This window comes from Lepisma saccharinum, chromosome 2 (assembly GCF_977018435.1).
Source record: "Lepisma saccharinum chromosome 2, izLepSacc3.1, whole genome shotgun sequence".
NCBI classification, from domain to species: Eukaryota; Metazoa; Arthropoda; class Insecta; order Zygentoma; family Lepismatidae; genus Lepisma; species Lepisma saccharinum.
In genome coordinates this window covers 45,526,065-45,549,944 of record NC_139230.1, presented here as the reverse complement: position 1 = coordinate 45,549,944, position 23,880 = coordinate 45,526,065, and the positions used below count along the sequence as shown (strand labels likewise).

At 40.2% G+C, this 23,880-nt stretch overlaps 1 protein-coding gene across 1 annotated transcript in view; it reads right to left on the bottom strand.

Moving 5' to 3' along the window:
- The window catches only part of LOC145981955 (uncharacterized), a 139,441-nt gene extending 119,185 nt beyond the window's left edge, over positions 1–20,256 (bottom strand). Inside the window, exons 1-3 of the mRNA XM_083115452.1 lie at positions 19,742–20,256; positions 15,741–15,813; positions 8,314–8,523 (exon numbers count right to left, since the gene is read on the bottom strand). Of these exons, the coding sequence (XP_082971578.1) occupies positions 8,314–8,523; positions 15,741–15,813; positions 19,742–20,256 (798 nt within the window). The remainder of the gene's footprint in view (positions 1–8,313; positions 8,524–15,740; positions 15,814–19,741) is intronic.
- Positions 20,257–23,880: the final 3,624 nt, after the last annotated feature.

The window sequence follows — 23,880 nt, the reverse complement described above, 5'->3', positions numbered from 1 at the left end:
CCATCCCCTTGCCTCCAAACCCACTGGCAGCTGTATTAGTCGAGAGGCCATAGTTTTATGTACTCCAGTCTTATCACTTATCACCACTGAGGGATGGTTTCCCCTGATTCTCTTTTATTTCACCTGAGGAGCTCAGGGGAGAAAGTTCTTTATGTTCTTTGTATTTACACCACAATTTTTTACATGTTAATTTATTTATAATATGGTATAAAATTTTATTATTTATGATATGAGAATGTATTATGTATGCAGACAAATAATACTTGCAAATGTTATTTCCTTTTTTTCCAAATATGGAAGGTATAATGATTAAATAACAATAATATTTCACTCTCCTATTTTAGTAGTGTTTTGAATATACAAGGGTCGTTCAGGTTGACCGGGATTTTCGTACGTAAAAAATCGATGAATAGCCGGATCATGATGAAACGTGCGGGTGACGTAATGTATTCCTTCGCGAGTAACTAGCGCCCAGCATGACGTATTTCGCGCATGCGCAGCAGTTGCAGCGAACATGGCGGCAAGCAGTGTGTCTGTGGCTGTGGAGCAGCGGTGTGTAATCAAATTTCTCGTGAGGAGAAAGTGAAACCAGCTGAGATTTTCAGACGATTGCAAGCACAGTATGGTGAACAAACGATGTCGCGGACAAGAGTGTACGAATGGTGTGAGCAGTTTCGCGAAGGACGGGAGCTGGTGACAAATGAAGCGCATGGACAAATTCGCCCGACTGCAGTCATGCCAGTGAATATCGCACGTGTTGAGCAAATTATTCTTGAGAACCGGCGAGTAACAGTGCGGGATATTGCTGCCGAGGTGAATATCAGTGTCGGGAGTGTTGAGACAATCATTCAAGACCACTTACACTTTGGCAAAATCTGTGCAAGGTGGGTTCCCCGCCAGCTGACATTCGATCAGAAGTGGACACGCAGGACGGTTTGTGAACAGCTTCTGAATCGGTTTCGAGCAGAAGGTGATGAATTGTTGCAATCCATCATCACGTGTGATGAAACATGGTTGCACAATTCAACCCCAGAGACCAAAAGACACAGCATGGAGTGGCAGCTTAAAGGTTCCCGGCCCCCCAAGAAAAGCAAAACGCAGCCGTCCGCTGGAAAGATCATGGCAAGTGTCTTCTGGGACATGAAGGGCGTTATCCATGTGGATTTTCTGGACAAAGGGAGCACGATTATTGCCCAGTATTACTCCACATTGTTGAGTGGTGCTGTACGAAAGTCCATTCGCAAGAAAAGACCTGGGATGTTGTCTGGAAATGTCATTCTTCTCCATGACAATGCCCGCCCTCACACGGCCAATGTGACAACAACAACTCTGGCCGACATGCGCTGGGAAGTTCTGCCCCATCCCCCCTACAGTCAACCTTGAACGACCCTTGTACGTATCATCACAATTAAATCTATACAGTTAAAAAAGTAATGTGATGTGGTAAAATGCAATATAGTAAAGGGGGATAAAGTGATAACAAAAGATATGTTCTTTTCTTTCATTTTTGTAATACTCACAACAATATTAATTTTGCTTCTTGAGTTCTGGGATACGTTTTTCATTGAAAAATTATTCTATGATTTCACTGCTTGATTGATATTTTGATTCAAGTCCACTTTATGCACAGTAAGGCTAATCGGGACTGGACCTACAGTTTAAAGTGGGATCCAAACCACTTGTGCCTCCACCAGGTATTGAACCCGGGACCCCTTGATTACAAGGCGACGACGCTACCACTGCGCCATTGGGGAAGCCCTATATGATTTCACTGCAAAGTGCATCACAAAGTATATACAACACATGCAAACTTGCATGCCAAAACAAGTACAAATCTTAGCTTTTCAAATTGTTTCATTAGAGGCTAAGAGATACGTATATTCAAAACACTACTAAAAGGCAAAGGGAGTTGGAACTCTGACAGAAAACAAGGGTGTACCTGAGATCCCACAGGTAGCAGCCCCAAAACCCAGGTGTAGGCTGTGACAGGCCCAATTAGCCGACAGCTGAAAACATTAAAAATTCTAGAAAAGAAAGAAGCAAGCCAGACTGGATATTGGAGACAAGGCAGGCTATGAATAGGGATATTGAATATTGGAACACTGACAGGAGGACTGAAGAAATTGTGGATATAATGGAGAGAAGAGGAATCATCATCTTTAAAATGAGTGAAATGAAATGGAAAGGGAGCGAGGAAATGAAATTGAGGAAAGACTATATACTGTAGTGGACAGGTACTGAAGAGGGCAGGAGAAGTGGGGTTGGATTTGTGGTCAGAAATTGAATAAGTGGGGAAGTAGAAAGGGTAAATTACAGAATAATAAAACTAGAAATGAATGTAAGAGGAAAAGTAATAGAAATAATTCAAGTGTATGCCCCACAAACAGGATGTACAAAAGAGGTGGGGGGATGGGAAGGGCATGTAGGAAAGGAATGGCAAATTGTGATGGGTGATTTTAATGCACAAGTTGGGAGAGACAGGAAGGGCTATACAGAAATACTTGGAGCAGATGGATGGGGACAGAGGAATGAGGAGCAAAGGAGGCTACTGGACCTTTGTAAAACAAATGGACTGTTAGTAGGTAATATCTGGTTTAAGAGGAAATATGACAGCCATAAAATTATAAGATACAGTTGAACAAAATGAACAAAAGTCTGTAATAGATTCTGTATATTGGTAAACAAGGAAGTAAAGAAGATAATGAACATTAAAGTAATACCCAGTGAGAACTTAGACAGTCAACACAGGCTACTACTAGCAGATGTGAGGAGATGGAAAATAAGAGATAGAAGAGAGCAACAAGAGAGAAGGATAATAGTATAGAAACTGAAGGATAAGATGATAGAAGAGAAATATCAAGAAACATTGTGAACTAAAGTGCCAAGAGATGAACCCAAAGGAGTAGAAACAGAATGGACAAGATTTAAAACAGAATTAGTAGAGGTAGCCGAAAAGGTATGTGGAAGGAGAAGCAAGAGAAGAAGAAGTAAACACCATGGTGGAATGAAAGAACTCGAGAGACAGTGAAAAACAAAAATGATGCATTTAGAAAATGGTTTAACGTTAAATTACAAAATGCACGAAAAGAATGAAAGAGGCAAGAAGAGTGTTAAAGGAGGAAAAAGAAAGTGGATGGAAGATGGGCCAAAGTGCTAGAAGTAGATGCAGATGGGAACAAGAAATTTAGGAGAGTGAGAGAAAGGAGAAGAGAGAAGAGGCAGCTGTAAGCTAATGGATGAAAGGGAAACATTGTAGAAGAGGATGAGAAATAAGGAGAATGTTGAGAAATAATTTCAAGAAATTTCTGAACGTGAAAAAAAGGAGAGGAACATGAAGAAGTGAAGGAAAATGAAAGCAGAAAGGCAAAAATGAATCTCACATGGAAAGAAGTGGAGGAAGCACTGAAGAGATTGAAGAGAGGTAGAGCACCTGGAGTAGATGAAGTGAGAGTGGAAATGATACTAGAAGCAGGAATGATCGGTGTGCAGTAGCTGTACAGTGTGTTGTGTGTTGAAAACCATGTAGCAAGAGAGAGAAATGCAAAGAGATTGGACAAAGGGACTAATAGTTCCCATATTGAAGAGGGGGGACACAAAGGAATGCAAGAACTACAGATGAATAACACCAATGTGCCACTCAGCAAAGGTGTATGAGAAAATATTAGAGAAAATAATAAGGTAACGGAGCTGAACATGAGAGAGGAACAGTATGGATTTAGAAGAATCAGATCAAAAGTAGATCTGATATTCACCATAAGGAAACTACAGGAAAGGCACTAGGAGTTTGGAAATGATTTGATTATGGCATTCCTAGATATGGAAAAGGTATATGATAGCATGGATAGAACAAAGATTTGGAAGGCTCTAAGAGAGAAAGGTGTGGAGGAAGAGATAGTGTGTAGAGTGCAGAGCACATACAAGGAAAACCGGAGCTGTGTGAAGACACCAGTGGGAAGAACAAAGTGGTTCAGTATATGTAATAGACTAAAACAGGGAAGTGCTTTTTCCCCACTGCTCTTCATAATTACAATGGATGCAATTAACGAACAGGTGGGGAAGAAGATAGGAGAGGAAGAGATGAAGACCCTGCTGTTCGCTGATGACTTAGTAATATGGGGAAACAGGGAAGAAGAAGTACAGAGACAGCTTGATAGTTGGAATGAGGAAATTCGAAAAGCAGGAATGAGTACAGAAAAGAGTGAGGTGCTAACAACAACAAGAAATAGAGCCAGAAATATACCAAGAATAATGATGGGCATGGAAGAGTTGAGGGGTAGTGGAGAGCTTCAAATATTTAGGAAGCATAATTGAGAGAAGTGGAAGAATAGATGAGGAAGTAAACAGAAGAGGACAAATGGGTGGTGGACTCGAAGATTAATATGATTGATTGATTGATTGAATTGGTGTTTTAAGTCCACTTTATGCACAGTAAGGCTATCGGGACTGGACCTACAGTTTAAAGTGGAATCCGAACCACTATGTGACTCCACCGGGTATCGAATCTGGGACCCCTTGATCACAAGGTCATGACGCTACCACTGCACCATCAAGGAGGGCTCGAAGACTAATATGGAACAGGGATGGATGTACCTATCAAATGCAATGTTGTTTTCTGAGTAACCATTCTGTCTGAACACAGAACAAGGAATCTGTATTTCCTCTGGTAGATGCTCAATGTCACTGAAGGAGATCGCCTTATGGAACAAAGTAGAGAGTACTGTAGCTCGATGAGATGAATGATGAAACCTATTGACATTAAGATGTGATCGATGTGAGTCATTTTTCAGTATACACTGCATCCCAGAATTCCATCTGGCTTGTGTTTGATGAGAATATCCAAGAATGGAAGGCTGTTATTCTTCTCTACCTCCATGGCGAACCTGGTGGTGCTGCTTGTTTAGGAATGATTGAAGAGTGTCTTCACCATACAGTGACATAGTGAAGATACCATCAATGTATCTACCCAGTATAAAAGCAGACGTTTTACTGGATATGTGCACAATGTTTTGTGCTGATTTTTTTCCCCCCATGAAACAATTGGCTACAGCAGACAAAAGTGGAAACCCCATTGCCATTATATAAATTTGTTCATAGTATTGTCCCCGTAGCTGAAGTAGGTAGACATCAGTGTGTGTTTGAATAGTCTGATGATTCCCAGCATAAAGTGATGTTCTAGTAACTCCAGTGAATCTTGAAATGGATACTTTGGTAGGAGAGTGACAGTACATTGAAGCTGACTACAATGTCATTGGTGATTTTCTGATGTGCTGCAGTATCTTGATGACTTATGTGGAGTTTTCACATGATGTGATTCACAAGTGATTCCACCTGGGCAGTCAGGAATTTGGCGAGTTGGTATGTTGGGCATTCAATGGTGCTGACAACCATTCAGAACCCCCCCCCCCCCCCTATCGACCACTTCTGGTGAAAACAACACGTGTTGAGTTTCATATAGCCCTTGCCAAGACACATTGTTTGATGCAGAAATCTATCGCGTAACCACGTACATAACAGCATTATGTATGTGGTTACATGATCCGATTTCTGCATCAAACGATGCATTTTTGCAAGGGCTATATGATACTGTTAACATATCATTTTTGCCAGAAGTGGTCAATAGGGGGTTTCTGAAATAAAGAATTCAAATGGTTAGAACAATGTTTTATATATACACAAGGTTCACCCATGAAAAACCTGAACTTTTTCTATTAGGAAAGAAAACAAGTAATTACCTTCAAATGACTTTATCACCTTCAAAATAATCACCAGAGGAGGCAATACACCTTGAAAAGCGTTTGTACAGGTCTTGGAAACACTGTTGATAGTCTTTGACAGTAAGTGTTTGCAAAATATGTGTAACATTTAATTTAATGTCTGTGACGTCGTCAAATCTTTGCCCTTTCATAGCCATCTTAAGCTTGGCAAAATGGAAAAAATCAGCAGACAGTAAGTCCAGAGAATATGGGGGGTGATTGATCACTGTCACTGAATGCTTAGCAATGCGGTATGAGGCCAAGCATTATCGTGTAACAGAAACCATTGGCCAGAATCACAGAGGTCCTTCCTAACCCACTTCATCTTGTTTCTGAGTCAACCAAGCACTTCCTTGTAATACCACTGATTGATTGTTTGGTTTTCAGGGACAAATTCATAGTGGATTAGTCCTTGGGAACTTTGTCCACATTGTCGTCATTCCTTGATGTGGAAGGGCATCCTGATCTTGGTTCATCGTCAACACTTTCATGTCCACCTTTGAAACTATTGTACCAGTCATACCCCTGGGTTCTTGATAATGCTGCATCACCATACACTGCCCTTATCATCTGTAACTTTTCGGTACACGAGTTTTCCAATTTGTAACAAAACTGTATGCAGTAACATTGTTCCATCTTGGTACATGTATTTTGTACGCTGCTTGCACGCGACCTCCATCTGATGCACACTTGCCCCAATACTGATTGCCTGTGACAGGTTGAAACATGCACTGACGGGATGTTTAGATATTTATCTTTGCAGTATTTCCAGAATACGGTACCTTTTTATTTGGTTTGTTTCTTTCATTTTGACAGTTAGGATTCTTTATGGGTGGACCTTGTAGTTAATATATCATAATAATATTATGATACTGACTGTATGCCAGCTATAATCCCCATTCCTTTCTAAAGGAAATGCCACTTATTTTATTACTTACTGTGTATAAGGGAGTTACGGTGGTCCAGTTAGTAGAGTGGTAGAATGTTTGCCTGCCACAAGGAAGACCTAGGTTCAATTCTCAGGGTGGGTATCCAGCCTTGTTCCTGCATAAAGTGGCTATGGGGTACATCCAACCATTAATAAATGGGCACCTGGGGTGGGGTATAAAGGCAACTGGAGCATAGTGCTTCACATTACCTCCAAAAATGGCCCTCTGCATCCATTGTGTGTCTTCATGGAATGGTTTAATGTGCACAGAAAACGAACTCTTACCTTACCATGTATGAAATAATATCCAAGTTGTTTGCCACCAAAATATTTCCAGATTTTAACCATTTGCATTTTTGAATAAAAGCCCCTGTACCTCCTGACGTTATTACTTGTACCTTATAGCTAGGGACATTGAATTTTTGCGATGCACGAAATCGCGAAATGAGAAAAAAAGATTGAATTTTGAACATTCTGCACATAACTACACCCCCAATGATGAAATATGCGTGAGTTGTATTCGCGAAGTAATGCGAAATGTGTGCTTTTCCACGAAATGAATGCTTTTTCATGAAATAACCATGAAATATCATCAAATTAAATAGAAAAAAAAGCAAAAACTGGCAATCGAGGTTGCACGCGCAAACTGTCTATTTGTAACAAAACGTTTGCCTAAAGTTTCCTACCACTAGCAGCTGAAGAACGTTTTATCTTCGATCACATCAGGAAAACACTGCAAATTGGGATTTCCCATGCACATAATCTCAGTTCGAAAACTTCATTCCCTGTCAAGCTGCATTCCTTTCTTACCCTGAATGTCTACTCAACTTCCAGTTTCATTGAACTTGCTAGCTGTAGCAGCGATAAGATTAGTCTGTTCCACACACATCAAGGGAAACAATGGTGTCATTGGTGTTCAGTCATGAATGAATTTTGTTTATCATCATGCGATTTTCAACATGTGCTTGTGTATATGCAGTAGTGATTATTTTATTTTTTGGACAGCAAGGATATCCTTTAAATACAGGGCTAGCATAAATGATTCATTCGTTTTGAAAAGGCTATATTTTCAAAAGTATTACACGTACACACATGAAAGATATATGAAAAGAACCACAAACTCACAGAGTTTATACACCCTCTACAAATGTTCCATATGTGCCCCTTTGGTTACGCGACACACGTCCAGACGATACTCGAGCTCATTCCATACATTTTGTAGCATAGTCCTGTCAATGGTCTGCACTGCAGCACTGATGCGTTCTTTGAGCTCGACTAAGGATTGCGGTAGTGGGGGTCGTAAACAAGGTCCTTAATGTACCCCCACAAGAAGAAGTCGCAGGGCGTTAAATCAGGAGATCTGGGAGGCCAGGGGAACAAAGCTAGGTCATCCTCACAAATACGCCCAATCCAGCGATGCGGAAGTTCATCGTTTAGGTAGTCACGAACTGGGATGTTCCAATGAGGGGGTGCCCCGTCTTGTTGGAAGACAAAATCCCTGAAGTCAGCACTGAGTTGCGGGAACAACCACAACTGCAACATATCCAGGTAACATTTACCGGTCACAGTTTGCTAAGCGAAGAAAAACGGCCCATACATCTTTGTTTGTGACACTGCACAGAAAACATTCACCTTTGGCGAATCTCTTTCAACTGTCACGACTGCACGTGGATTTTCCGTGCCCCAGAGTCGCACACGATTCACGTTCCCGGATAAGTGGAACGTTGCTTCATCGCTGAATATCAACTTGGCGGCGAAATCCTCATCCTCCAATGTTTCCTGCACGTTGACGCAAAATTCTAGTCGACGGGCGTAATCCTCCGGCTTTAATTGTTGCAGGAGCTGCACACGGTACGGTTTGAAATGCAACCGTTGACACAAAATCTTCCACACAGTTTTTTGTGGTATTCCAAGTTCACGGCTTGCTCGGGCCGTTGATTTTTTTTGGACTACGCACGAAACTATCCCTCACTCTCTCCACTGTTTCTTCTGGCACTTTTGGTCGACCGGTGCTTTTCCCTTTACATATGAAACCCGTGTCCTTGAATTGCCGATACCACCGCAAAATGCTTTGTTTACATGGCGGTTCTTTACCATACTCTCTTCTGAAAGCGCATTGCACAGCTATCACAGAGGAACATCTGGCATATTCAAGCACACAAAAACTCCTTTCTTCCTTTCCCTCCATTTTCGACAGGTCCTAACCTCGTGCTGCCACCTGGAATACACAATACAAACTTGGTGAGTTTGTGGTTCTTTTCATATATCTTTCATGTGTGTACGTGTAATACTTTTGAAAATATAGCCTTTTCAAAACGAATGAATCATTTATGCTAGCCCTGTACATACAATGAATAAATCACTTGAGATATGCAATTTAGAAATGAAGTGATTTTGTGTTGATGTTTTCCTTTTGGTTGGACATCTAAGTACTTGTTCATGTGTACAGTATATAAAAATCAAGTAGTTTATCAATTTATAGCTCTTTTGTATGTTGTTTCCTCTCATAATGAAAAAGTGTGTGCCAATTTTTTTTCTTCACAGCTGGTATATACCGCTGATCTAACATTTTATTTACCGCTCTCCTCAGTTTTTATTTACCATAAATTTGTGTCCCTATTTATAGCACATCACATCAACATTAACAAATCATATATAGTAATAATAATTAGCTTTTAAGTTATAAGTATAAACTTGTCTGCACTATGAGTTGAGCACCAAAGAAAATCTTAACTGAATCTATTCTGTGCAAGCTTACAACAATGTTAACTTAATATGGTGTCATGATGTTTTGATATCTACTCTTTTCTAGTTATTTTTCAGTTATTAAAATTCAAATTCAAATTCAATTTTTCTTTATTGAAGGTCAAGGTTCAGCCTGTGGCTGTTCTCCCACCTAACCTTTCACACCTTTTAGTCTCAGTACTTTCAGTGACAACAGTCACTCTTCCACCCTTGCTACAGGTCTGGGCTTTATACATGCGCATATACATATGTTGAAGAGGTTTTCTCTGGATATCAACCAGGTGATTTCCAGATAGGTTTCCAAGCTTTCGAGAGCTAACATCACTCTCATCTTCAGGAATTGAAGTGCAGAGATGTGTCAGGGCAAGGTTTTATGTATTTGGTTTGGAAGGGAACTGGTGTAGGTAGTGGGCCAATCAGGTAAAGTCTCTCTGACGCTCATGCTCTCAGTCAACTATTGATGACCAAGCTGGGTCCAGTTCGAGTCCCGTGTCCGTGTTGAGGTTTTCCTTTTCTCCATGGATGGCTATTGCTTTTTTGATGATTCAGACCCAGTAATTGGATGATATATTGATGATCTTGGTTCTTATGAAGTCAATTTTATGACATTCCTGGATGGAATGTTCTGTTAACCCTGATTTTTTGGGATGAAAATTCTTGATGTAGCTGGTGTGTTCTTTGCAACATTGTTCAGTTGTCCTCCCCATTTGTCTGATGTAGGCTTTATTACAGGAACAGATGATATGGTAAACGCCAGTTGTCTTCTTTCTCAGGTTTGGGCTTCTGAATTTTGGTGCTGGTTTGATGTTGTGCTTTGAAAGAATGTGGCTGATGACTGCAAAAAGGTTTCTAGTTTATGGGACGATGGCTATGTTCTCCTCTTAGTTGTGTGAGGGGTTTGTTTATTGTTCCTGTTGTGCATTACTTCCTCTAGTGCCTTGTTGATGATGTTTTCAGTGTATCAATTTTATCTGAAAGCTGTGCATGGGTATCTTATTTCATCTTGAAGGTGTTCTGTATTGCTGGGAGATAGCCTGGTGAAACAATGTAGAGTTGGCATTGAGGTATATAGGTCTGTGTGGGTGGGTTTCCTGTATACACTGCATCCTAAAGTTTTGTCTGGTCTGGGTGTGATGAGGATGTTCTGTCTCCATGGTAAATTTGATGTTTGGGTGTTGGTTGTTGAGGTGATTCAGGAATGTTTGCAGTGCTGCTTTGCCGTGCAACCAGATGACAAAGGTGTCATCCATGTATCTGTAAAATGTGACAGGTTTCTGTGGAGCTGAATGAAGTGCTTCATGTTCGAAATTCTCCATGAAGAAATTGGCTATTGCAGGTGAGACCTGGGATCTCATTGCCACTCCATCATTTCGTTCATAGTACCTGCCCCTGTAGTTGAAACAGATCGAAGTCAGGGTATGTATGTTTGAAGAGATTGATGATGTCTGGTGAGAAATGTTGCTCTAACAGTTTCAAGGAATATTGAAGTGTCACTGGTGAAGAGTGCTACTACATCGAAGCTGACCAGAAGGTCACCGAGATAAGTTCTGATGCTCTGCAAGGTCTTGATGAAGTCTGATGAGTTTTTGACATGGTATTGCACTTGCCCGTCAGAGGTTGGAATTGTGCCATTAGAAATTTGGCGAGTCTGTAGGTAGGGCATCCAGTGGTGCTGACAATAGGTCTTAATGTTAGAGCAGGTTTGTGAATTTTGGGAAGGCCATATAGTTGTGGTGGTACTATTCCATTGGGTGTACTGGTCCTGAGTTTCTTTTGGTAGTGTGGATTTCTTCAGTAGAGCTCTGGGTTTCCTTTCTATTGCAGCTGTGGATCTCAGAGTAAAGGTCAGTATGTGCCATCAGTGAGAATGTCAGAAATTTTGCTGTCGTAATCTACAAATTGGAATATAACACAGGCATTTCCTTTGCTTGCTGGTAGTATGATGATGTCCTGGTCTTCTCTCATTTGCTTGAGTGCAACTTTCTCTGCTGCTGTGATGTTTGGCTTTGGCCATGTATACTTCTCAACATATGTTCTGGGCAGCTGTGACTTGGAGATCTTTCATGGCTTACTCAATGCTACTGATAATGTCTGTGGTTGGGATGGTCTTGGGAGGTGACATGAGGTTCAACACCTTCAACAGGATGGAGATCGTGGCTTCGTAAAAACATTTGTCCATCAAGTTAACAATGGTGTGATGGATGGTATTCTGCCGGTTTTGCCCGTCAGCCTGTTGGTTGACTGTCTGAGGTTAGGCAGATGTACAGGGTATTTTAAAAGTCCTGCAGGAATCTAAACTCCTATAATTTTTAAAGCATTAGGTTTATTGCAATGAAATATTGTTTGTTACACAGAGGAAACTTTAAAATTAATGTTTGATTCATTGCCAGATCTCCAGCTGGGCACAATTCACATCCATACACTCTTGCAATGTATGTTTCAATCTGAGAATTGTGTTCTGACATTGCTGGTCCAGAATGTTGTGAATCACATCATGCATTTTGAACTTCAGGTTGTCAAGATCTGTAGTTTTCTGTGCACACACACCTGAGTGTTGACATGCCGCAGAGCAGTAATCGCAAGGCATAAGGTCTGGATGACATTGTGGGCCCTCTGCAGCCAATCCATCTATCCCCCAATTGACCATCAAGAAACTCACAAACTTCAAGGGCAAAGTTTTGGGGCACCATCTTGCTGGAAGTGGAACTCATTGATGATGCCTAACCTCTGAAGTTCCAGGACAATGAAAGTCTGTAATATGTTCAGGTAGCTGGTGCCCAGTGGCGTATGCTAGGTTCAAAACCTGGGCTATCTCTTCATACCGTAATGTTCAAATGCGAGTTTTTTTCGTTCAATTTCTTGGATTTTGAAGTGATGCAGGTGCGGATCTATTGGGGGGAGGCGATGGGGGCAATCACCCCTCCCAACTACCAGGCTTTTAAATATACTATGCCTAATATTTTTGAAGACTCAAATATTCTGTATTTTATCTCCAAGTTTAACAAGCTAGACAATGTTTTTTAAAGTTTAAGTCAGCTAATCAGAACTGCACTTAAGAGTTTAAAATTTGATCCGAACTTGCAATATGTGTTCAAAGGGGGATCAAATCTGTAACAGTTGTCAGGCCTGTGCCCAAGCACTACTGTTAAAAGTTATGTAACTCAGATGTCTGGGATTAGAGCTGAAAGAGAATGCATTATTATCTAGGTAGAGTCTTAATACTAATTAGGAGAACCTGTAAGATGTAGACATAATTAGGTGCACATAATTTATGATTAACAATAACAAGGTATATTATAGATAACAGATGTGGCTGATATATGCAGAATATCCCAACCTATGTGTTAAGGGTGGGGTGGGGGGAGAGCTGTAAGGAAGAAAGGAAGATTAGCGATACTTAGTAAGCTTGAAGTGAAGATCCTTGTCCATCTTCTAAGTGCTGAAGTCAGCCTGGACTTGGCTGGGTGGATAGCCATCTTGGGTCAGAAACTGGACAGCGCCTCCACCTGTACTTCAGATCTGTTGGTCAACTACCACACCTCTAGTCTTGTGACTAAGGCTTATATACTTCAGGTGGGGCCGAAACAACCTTAGGCAGGGTTATTTCTGTTGCCTCGCGTCATTCTCAGGAAGTGCAGAAGGCCAGGGAAGCATGGATAGAGGACTGACTGTCCTTGCATCATGTCATCGGGTCATTCTCATGTGGTGTCCTCACATGTGGGGCTTTTCGCACGTGGGGTAGCTGATCGTATCTGGTTCTTAGAAACCATCACAGTAACCACAGCTTTCCTATTGTTGCTGACCTTACTTCACTGAAGGGTAGAGAGTGTATGTGGACTGAAGACCAGCGAGGATAAGATCCACAGTGCATTGAGTGCATCCTGTTGTGAACCACACCCATTTCCAAGTTCACAGAACGTCATGAACGTACAGAAACTTACACGTTACAAATCAGAACCCCTTGAAAGCATAGGTTTTTGTTTTATTTGTTGATTCAGTTTATTCCTCATATGTAATCGACCAGTTTACAGTGGCAATAGGAGGAATAATGATAACAACATATACTAATGACCATCTACTAGGGATCCCGCTTTCGAATCCTGACCTAGGCATGAGTGTTCCATCATCAGTTTCATCATATCATCACTCCTGCTCATCTTCGTGATTAGACAAAAGTGGCAGAAAAGAGAAGTAAAATAAACCAAATCAATCAAACCATCAACTGGGTCCCTCCATATATTTGCATGCAAAACAATACTATAATCTCTGGATCAATTGGTTCCTGTTTAGAGTATGATATATTGTTCACATAAAACAGTTCAAGTGTAGGTTAGAAATTATTCTTGGTGAGGTGAGGCACACTACTGAAATTCGCCCCTCCCAACTGTAATTTCTGGATCCGCCACTCAAGTGATGTGTCATTGTACTTAAAAACTCGTATCTTACAATTTACAAATAATTATAAAAATGCCACTGTCTCATTAATATAGAAACAGTAAGGAAAGGATTTCAAGTATTTCATGGTTATTTATACAATATAGAGGCCCATGTTGTGTAATATTTATGTAGGCCTATGTGCAAGAATAAAATACATAATAAACTTCTTACATCGAATATTTCATTTGAACAGGAACTCCATTCTTATGTTGCCGATGTCTGTGGTAAAATGGTTATTAATACAGAGTACTATGACACCAGGGGTCCTGGGTTCAAATCCAGGCCTGGGCATGGGTATTCTTTGTGAATGTCCCTTCATCAATTTTCTCGTATCATCAGTCATCCTCATGGTTGTGGTTAGCTAAAGTGGCAGAAAAGCGACGCTAAATAACAAAACTAAATCCAATCCATTCTGCTCTTCTTTAGGATGCCAGGTCTGCATATCTTCATGCGATTTGAAGCTTATCCTCATACAAAAGCAGAGTAAATTGTTTCGTCAATAGTTCGTTAATTATGTCACTCATGTTCATTCACTACACTATGCAGCACAGATCATTCAAAACGTATATGTCACTCACTCAATACACTAAATAAAATCCACACAGTAAAGTACGTAATTTTCTTGAACTTCCTTCAGCATGGTCAGCCACTCTCCCCCAGTCATAAATAAAGCAGCCGAGGGGTTCAAGACTTTGTCACCATTGTAAATCATGTTTGGTTGAAGGTCAGCGCTCTCGCTTCTGGGTGTGTTCAATGGTACAGTGTTGGCCCAGAGGGGGACAAAATCCCTGTTACTTTGTCAGCTTTTCCCATTCCTGTAATTTTAGTTCCATTTAAAAGTTTCCCTTTTCTGAGAATAATTCCATGCCGGTTAGTGAATTGGCATCACTGTAAGGTATTACCGCAGTTGTAAAAAGTCCAAGGCTTGGATACAGTGCTGTAGCTTGGGTTTGGAAGCCAGTACAAATACATCACAGATCGCCTCCAGGTGCTGGTCAGAGAAGAATTTAACCGATGAAGCCTGGTGGTAGCTTTAAAGGAAAGTAATCCATCCCCATGTACTTGTACTTTCATTTTCTCCTGCGGTCGTTATTTGAGAGTGAAACAAACAACAGTCACATTTGCTAGTCATTTATTTTCTGTATTTAGTCTGGGCTTTGGAGATAGCCTAGCTAGCCTAGAATATATGCACCTGCTGGTGCCATTCACCATGTCCTCAAAGAAGAATGGACTAATAAAGTGGTCCGTGGAAACTGAGCACCACCCAATGACCTTGGGGCTATCCTGCTTGTGTGTCTCAAACTCGTGTGGATTCTCAATTCCCCAAATTTGACAGTTGTGCCTATTCACTTTTCGAGAAACATGGAACAGAGCCTCATCAGAGGAAAGAAATTCCTTCCTCAAGTCACAGTACTCTTCTATCGGATTGTGCACAAAGTTCAACTTGTAATACCTGGCTTTCACTTTCTTGCATAAGATACTGTGTAACAGAGACCTCGCCACTTCCAGTTCCAAGGATTTTCATTTAAGAGACTTCATTGGATTCCATTGCATGCTCTGCTGCACTGCATCCACCACATAGTCACTCATTCTTGGCCTCCCACTATGTGGCAAATTTGCTATGCTGGAGGTGTTCTTCCAAACATTGTTTGGAACCTTCACCACACCAAAACACAAGATTTTTACCTGCGTCGACACCATCTTGGAATCACATGATCACATGATCACCTGCACAAACATCATTCAGCAGTGTGGGCAGAACAAAATTTGAAATTTTCCTCTGTGTAAAAGAATCACATATCATTGTAATAAACCTATTACTTTAAAGTTATAGCTTTTTAGAATCCTGCAGAACTTTTAAAACACACTGCATTTACTTGGTCTTCATCTTGCTGGCTTGCAGTTCCATGCAGGCTTTGGTGGACATGTCTGTCCATTTCCAGTCCTTCACTGAATGGAAGAAGAGATTTCAGGTGACTATCAAGTAGGTTTCTGTCTATTGATGCAAGTTCGTGTCTTGTTAAATGTATTCTTTCTTTACCAACGTGATGCTGGTGCATCTCATTGTCCTTTCTATTGCTGTATTTTTGATCTGATATTTCAGTGTGGTGAAGATGGGTATTATATTCTGCTATGGGGGGGGGGGGTTCTTCAATACCTGAAGATGACAGTGATGTTAGTTCTCTAAAGCTTGGAAGCCTATCTGGAAATCACCAGGTTGATATCCTAAATAAACCTCTTCATTATTCACCTCCAGGACAGCTTCAATAATTATGTAAATAGTTGTCATGATTAGCCAAAAGGGGCAGAAAAGTGACATACAATGTTGTAAAATAAACTAAATCAATGTGTTAACAATATTGTTTTTCAGAAATAATGTATAGTAAACACACTTTTTTGTATTATGGGACAGTGAGTCAACCAGTCAGACCCTACAAGCCCCTGAGGGAGACAACAAAATTACATAAATAAATTATCTTTTTAGACCAAATTTTCATATTGATATGGTATTTAGTGGTATACTAAGCATGACACTCTCCAGAAAATTCTGTCTCTTCTGCCCTTCCCACTATTTTTTTCTAGTGCCCTCTCCTCCTAGCCTTATCCATGAATGTGGTAAGATAGACAATAAGATACAAAAATCTTTAGGTACTTGAAGAGGTTTTCTTGGGCAATCAGCCAGGTGAGTACTCTTGACATTGTTTCACTGAGCCATCACCATCAGCAACACAGAGCACCTTCAACAGGAAATAAGACAATTGCGCACAGCCTTCAGACAGAATGGATACAGTGAAGGCATTATCAACAAGACGCTAAAGAAAGTAACACACAAGAACAACCAACAAACAAACCCGCATCCACCTGATGACCAAGAAGACAAGAAGATAGCCATCGTCCCATACACCGGTAATCTCTCTGCAGTTATCAGCCACATTCTTTCAAAACACAACATCAAGACAATCCAGAAACCGCCATCGAAAGTTAGAAGCCGACTTCAAAACCCCAAAGACGACCTAGGACAGAAGACACCTGGGGTTTACCATATCATCTGTGCCTGCAGTAAAGCCTACATTGAACAAATGGGTAGGACAATCGAACAGCCCTGCAAAGGACACGCCAGCTACAAAAAGAATTTTCATCCCGGAAAATCAGGGTTAACAAACATTCAATCCAGGAGGGAATAGAATTGACTTCACAACGACCAGAGATCATCAATAAAGCATCAAATTACTGGGACCATCTCATCAAAAAAGCAATAGCCAAACACGGGGAAAAGGACAACCTCAACAGGGACATGGGACTTGAACTGGACCCAGCCTGGTTAGAGATAGTTGACTGGGAGTGCACCACCTGATTGGCCCTCCAGCTACACAGAACCCCTCCCACACCAAATACATATAACGTCACCCTGACCTATCTCTGCACTTCATTCCTTGAAGATAAGAGTGACGTTAGCTCTCGAAAGCTCAGGAGCCTTTCCAGAAATCACCTGGCTGATTGCCCGAGAAAACCTCTTCAATATTTGCCTCCAGGAAAGCTTCAAGAATTACTTTAGGTACTTATCTTGTGAAAGACATTTGTAATTTGTATGAGGCATAGAAGATTAAGGTTGTTGGTGACACAATATATGTGTGTGGTGTAATGACCATGCTATTATGCATAAAGACTTACATGGTATGACACAATTGTAACAGGGCATGATTAACTACTAACTTGTATGTTAAACTCACAAGAAAAATATGATAAATTAGAATGTTCATTGAGAGGCCTCCCCACTGGCGAAGTGGTAGCGTCATCACCTTGTAATCAAGGTGTCCTGGGTTCAATACCTGGTGGAGGCACATAGTGGTTCGGATCCCACTTTAAACTGTAGGCCGAGTCCCAATTAGCCATACTGTGCACAAAGTGAAATTAAAAACACCAAATCAATATCAATCACTATCAATAAAATGTTCGTTGAGATAGTAATGGATATGGATGTAACAAATTGTAAGTTTGTTGATAATTCCTATTGCTATGTTTTGGAGTTACAATGCATTGTTGATTGATTGTATAGTGTGTTGCATCAGGGGCATGCCGTGAGTTTTCGTTTGGGTCAGTTTTCATTTTGGCTAATGAAACTAACTAAATAACTAACTCTCTAGCCTTCTTAAACCCGAAGGTTCATGGCTAGCAATACAGGCCTTCCATCTGTCCCTATCTTGAACAAGATCTATATACTCTTTTCCATCCCTAACGATTTCCTTAAGGTCCATCTCAACGTTATCCCTCCATCTTCATCTTGGTCTTCCTACAGGTCTCTTACCATCAAGTTTCCAAACAAGAATCCTGTAAACTCTTCCTTCTTCTCCCATTCGTGCCACATGGCCTGTGTCTTCTTCATTTAATTATTCTAGTAATATCTGGACATGAATACAAATTATGTAGTTCTAAATTATGTAACCTTCTCCACTCACCTGTATCCTCATCCCTTTTAGGTCAAAATATTTTCCTACGGAACTTATTTTCAAATACTCTCAATTTGTGTTCCTCTTTCAATATAAGGGACCAAGTTGCACACCCATATAATACTACAGGCAAAATTACTGTTTTGTATATTTTAACTTTTAGTTTCTAAGATATTAAACGAGAAGACAAAAGTTTATGAAGAGAGAAGTAACATGCATTTCCTGAATTAAGCCTACTTTTTATTTTCTCTTTAATATAATTTTCATTTGTTAATATTACTCCTAAGTATTTGAATTTGGAAACTGGTTCAAATGAGTTGTTATTAGGCCCGTAGCTAGAATTGATCTCCAGGGAGGCTCACAGGTTATCAGGGGGGGCTTTGTAAACAAAGCCAATTTTTTAAAAATCTTAACAGTGTTAAATGAAGGTAAATTATGTGCATGTGTGTGTGTGTGTGGGGGGGGGGGTTATAAAGTTACATAAAATTTAGAAATACACAAAAACTTCACTTGAAGTGTTAATTGATTGTTATTGAAATCATGCCTTACTACACAACAATCCATACTACTTTTGATGATACAGATATTTATAATCACACAAAAAATGTACAATATTCAATCATAGTGCCTACAGTACATTCCACCCCTGCCCGAAGCAATGAAACACCCCTTCGTTCCCAAAACTTGGGATCTGTTCACCTTTGATGCAGATACAGAGGGAATTTGCATGATGACGTCGAAGTTACAGATTTCTGTCTAAAAGGCAGGTCGCAACAGTGGCAGCAAATTTACAGATAAATAATATAATAGCTGCTGTTCATGTTATGTAAATTTATCCTTCACCAAAGTTGTGAGGAAAATAATATCTGCTGTCTACATTTTCACTCTTCACTGCAAACAAATTATACAAAATAGTTTTACCTAATGTCAAGGGGGCTGATGGCAGTGCCAGGGGTGGCTGATGGCAGTTCCAAGGGGCCTACCCCGGCCCCTGCCTGGCTATGGGCCTTTTTGTTATCAATAATTAGATTTTGATTATTACCTAACACTTGGTTTCGGCCTGTAAACGTATATTTAGTTTTCTCTTTGTTAACTTCCAAACCTATCTCTTTAGCAGTTTTGAAAAATATTTTAGCATTATTCTTAATTGTATTTATATCATCCCCTAATAATTACTTATGTGAAATTTAGAAGATTTCACACTTCTGCGTTGTACAATTTAATGGTTCAATCCTATTAATTTCGAAGATCCACTGTCTTCATTCACAAAAGGATACGGCGCTTTTGATCTTTTGTATCTTATATGAGCAAACACTGGTTGGGTGAGAATTGACTTCTCGGCCACATGCAGCACAATGTTGGATAGGGGTGCAGAAAGGGGGTTGCCCATCGCTAGGCCTCCTGTCTGGTGGAAGAAACTGTCCTCGAACTGGAAATAGTTGTGGGTGAGGCAGGCTTGCAGAAGGTTGCAGATTTCATCTGTTACAAATGGGGGCGTGCTATTGCTGAGGAGCCATGTTCTGGTCGAGTCAAGTGCAAATCTGATTGGAATGGAGGAGTGCATGTTCACTACGTCTATGCTGGCTAGTTTGCAGTTGTCGGCTTTGACAAAAGAGGTGACAAATTCTTTTGCTTCAATGCCGTTTTTTAGGCAGTAGGCGAGTTTGTCATTGTGGACGGTCAGTTTCTGGAGGAGCCATTTGGTCAGGTGGACACTCGGTTGATTTAAGCAGGCCACTATGATTCTCAAGGGGGTTCCTGGTTTGTGAGTTTTTGGTATGCCGTATGCACAGGGAAGGCTGGGGTGGGTGATCCTTAGTTTCTTCTTTTCACTATCTTGAAGGAGGGCACAGTTATCTATGGCTCGGCAGATGGCTGTATTGTATCTGCTTGTGGGGTCACGTTTCAGCTTTTCGTAGCCATCAGAGTTTAGTTTTGCATGCATTTTGTCACTGTATAGGCCTTTTCCCATTATGACATATTGATTACCCTTGTCCGATTTTATGCACCAACATTTGTTGTCCTGTAGCCATTTTCGGAATTCCTGTGTTGTGTTCCTTAGTTTATTGTGCACTGTGGGTTTATGTTTGCTAGTATGTTGGGCGTGTTGGCGGAGGATGATGGAAGCACAGGTAAGGCATACACACTCAGCAAACACAGTTTTTTCAGCAGAGCAGATTAAGTCTAGGGAGGGGGGAGTCATAAAGGAGGTTAAATTTGAGGCCGTGTTGGAGGAGGGAGTGGAATTCTGTCGGCACAGTGAGGTTGGTGAGGTTGATTATGGTGCTGGCGGGGGTGCTGGGGTTCACTTGTGGGGTGGTGAGGGCCGGTGGTTGGGCACCAAGGGTTTGCAGTTTCTGTGTTAGGATCATTGTTTTCTTGTTTTGCGACGTTTTTAGCATGACGTCGATGTTTTGCTGGGCTTTTTTCCAGTCGTCGGGGTTGATTCTCGGTTGTATGTAGTCAGGGAGGGAAGCACATGTTTTTTGAAGTGATGCTATTTCAAGATATTTATCACTGATCACAGCACTCATTGCCCGTTTTTCGGCATTGAACACGACCTTTTTAACGCTATAGCTGGTGGTGAATGTTTTCCACTTGAGGAATTTCGAAGTCACTTCACTGTTCCTGCATGCCTTGAGGAATGAAATATCCACTTGTCGGGTTTGTATTTTCCTGATATTACGCTCATATTCCCGCATTTCCTTCCGTATGAAAGGTGTAGAATTCATGATGGTTGCAGTAAACGCAGTTTAAAATTACTTACGTGAAATTTAGAAGATTTCACACTTCCGCATTGCACAATTTAATGGTTCAATCCTATTAATTTCGAAGATCCACTGTCTTCATTCACAAAAGGGTACGGCGTTTTTGACAACCAAACTAACCTTGCTTTTGGGTACGCCCCCGTCAAAAACGCCGTACCCTTTTGTGAATGAAGACAGTGGATCTTCGAAATTAATAGGATTGAACCATTAAATTGTGCAATGTGGAAGTGTGAAATCTTCTAAATTACACGTAAGTAATTTTAAACCGCGTTTACTGCAACCATCATGAATCCCCTAATAAGTCTACATCATCTGCATATGCTAACAACTAAGTCACACCGTTTAATTTTAGTCCTTCTTTAGTTTCTTTTACCTTCCTAACAGCATATTCTAAGGCAAAATTAAAGAGCAATGGAGATAACATATCTCCTTGTTTTAACCCATCATGAATTGTAAATTTGTCAGACACATTAATACCCACACGAATTTTACTTTCTGTTTCACTGGTGCATACTTTTATCATACTAACAAGCTTCTTAGGTATTCCAAACTCTACTAATATATTATATAATTTATCTCTTTTGACCAAATCATATGTTGTTGAGAGTAGAGAAATTCCACAGTAATTATTGCAGTTCATTTTATCACCTTTTTTAAACACAGGAACAATTATGGATTATTTCCACTGTTTAGGGATTTCTTCTTTATTCCATATTAAACAAATTAATTTATGAATTTGACATACGTGGGCGTACCCAAAAGAAACTGAACTAATTTTGTGGTGGGCAGAGGTTTTGTAATACCGTGTTTTGCCGCTAGGAGCTCATAGAGCGAACCTTCCCTAGTCCATAACCCGAGTGCTGTCACTGAAGTATTTCAGGACACATTTTGGTGGAGTTTAGAGTGACAGCTGTTTTTTGTGATCATCGTTTTTGCAATGGCTGATTTTCGGGAATGTCGTGCGGCGGTGAAATTCTGCGTTTTGCTTTTAAAGAGTGGAACAGAAACTCTTGAAATGTTAAAAACGGCGTACAAGGACGATGCAATGGGGAATACTCAAGTGTTTGGGTGGTTTTCCCCGTTTCAAAAATGGTGAAATGTCAATTGATGATAAACCTTGTACAGGTCGTCCTTCCCCAGCCCGAACACATGACAATGTTGAAAAAATTCGTGAAATCATCAGCGAAGATCGACGACGGACCATTGAACAAATTGTAGAGCTGTTAGGAGTGACTTGGAGTTCAGTGCAGCGAATTTTGACAGACGATATGGGAATGACAAAAACGAGGCTGCGTGGAAGCATGCCGTGCTTTGAAAGAAGAGTCCCAAAATGATCCAAACTTTTTTTCTAAAATTATCACAGGTGACGAAACGTGATGCTATGCTTACGATCCCAGATCGAAGCAACAATCAAGCCAGTGGAAGACTTCAAGATCACCGCGCCCCAAGAAAGCTCGTCAGGTGAAATCAAACATTAAAACAATGCTGCTTGGTTTTTTCGATGTGAGAGGAGTCGTCCATTCAGAGTTTGTTCTGCAGGGTCAGACAGTTAACCAGGCTTTCTACTTGGAAGTTTTGAAACAATTGCACAACAGTGTGTGGCAGAAGCGGCCCAATTTGTGGCAGTCGGGTGACTGGTTTTTCCATCATGACAATGCCCCAGCTCACACAGTCATGTCTGTAGGACAATTCTTGACCAAAAATGGTATGACCCCTGTTCCTCACCCCCATACTCACCCGACCTTACCCATGTGACTTTTTTGTTTTGTTTCCAAGAATGAAAGGAGACATGAAAGGAAAGTGTTTTGCTGATGTAACTGAGGTGAAGAAAAAAATGACGGAGGCACTATCACGTATCATAAAAGATGACTTTAAAAATTGTTTTGAAAAATGGAATCAAAGATTGGACAAGTGTCTTAATGCAAGTTTAGAGTACTTTGAAGGGGATCGATTTGTACTTAAATTGTGAATAAATAAGTTCACAAAAAAATTAGTTTGGTTTCTTTTGGGTAGACCCCCGTATTAACAAATTTCCACCTTATCTAATTAACTCAGCTGGTATTAAATCAATGCCAGGTGCTTTGTTATTCTTTAGCCTTTTAATAGCATCTTTAACTTCAGTCAAGTTAGGTTCTAGAACTAAAGGTTCTGCTGTGTGCACTTCATTTACTTCTGATTTATCTCCTACATGAACATTTAAAAGGTCATTAAAGTAGTTCTTCCATCTATTTAGAATATCGCTTCGGTCAACTAGAAAATCACCGTCTTTATCTTTTATCAAGTTTACTTTAGGTTGCCACCCCTTTCTAAATTCATTTACACTTTTATATAAATCTCTGATATTTTTGTTTTTGCTGTTTGTTTCAATTTCGTTGATTTTGCTTTTCAAATAATATTTTTTTTTTACTTCTAAACATGCGGTTAACTTCTCGCTTTATTCTATCATAATTGCTTAGATTTGTATCATCAGAGTTATTTAACCACCTAAGTCTAGCCTGATTCCTTATTTCTTTTAGATTATGACATTCATTATCAAACCATGGCTTACTTTTTCTTGGTTTATGGTATCCAATACTTTCTTTAGCTACTGATTCTATTGCATTACATATCTGCTCCCAATTCTTATTTACATCTGTTTCATTTATATTTTCATCATCATTTAAATCCTGCAAAACATCAAATCTATTTCACAGTTTAATTTGGTAATCTTTCTTAATTCTTTCATCAGCAAATTTTCCTGCATTAAATTTTAGAACTGTTAGACTTTGTTGCTTATGATTTATCACTGAGAGTCTTTTTCT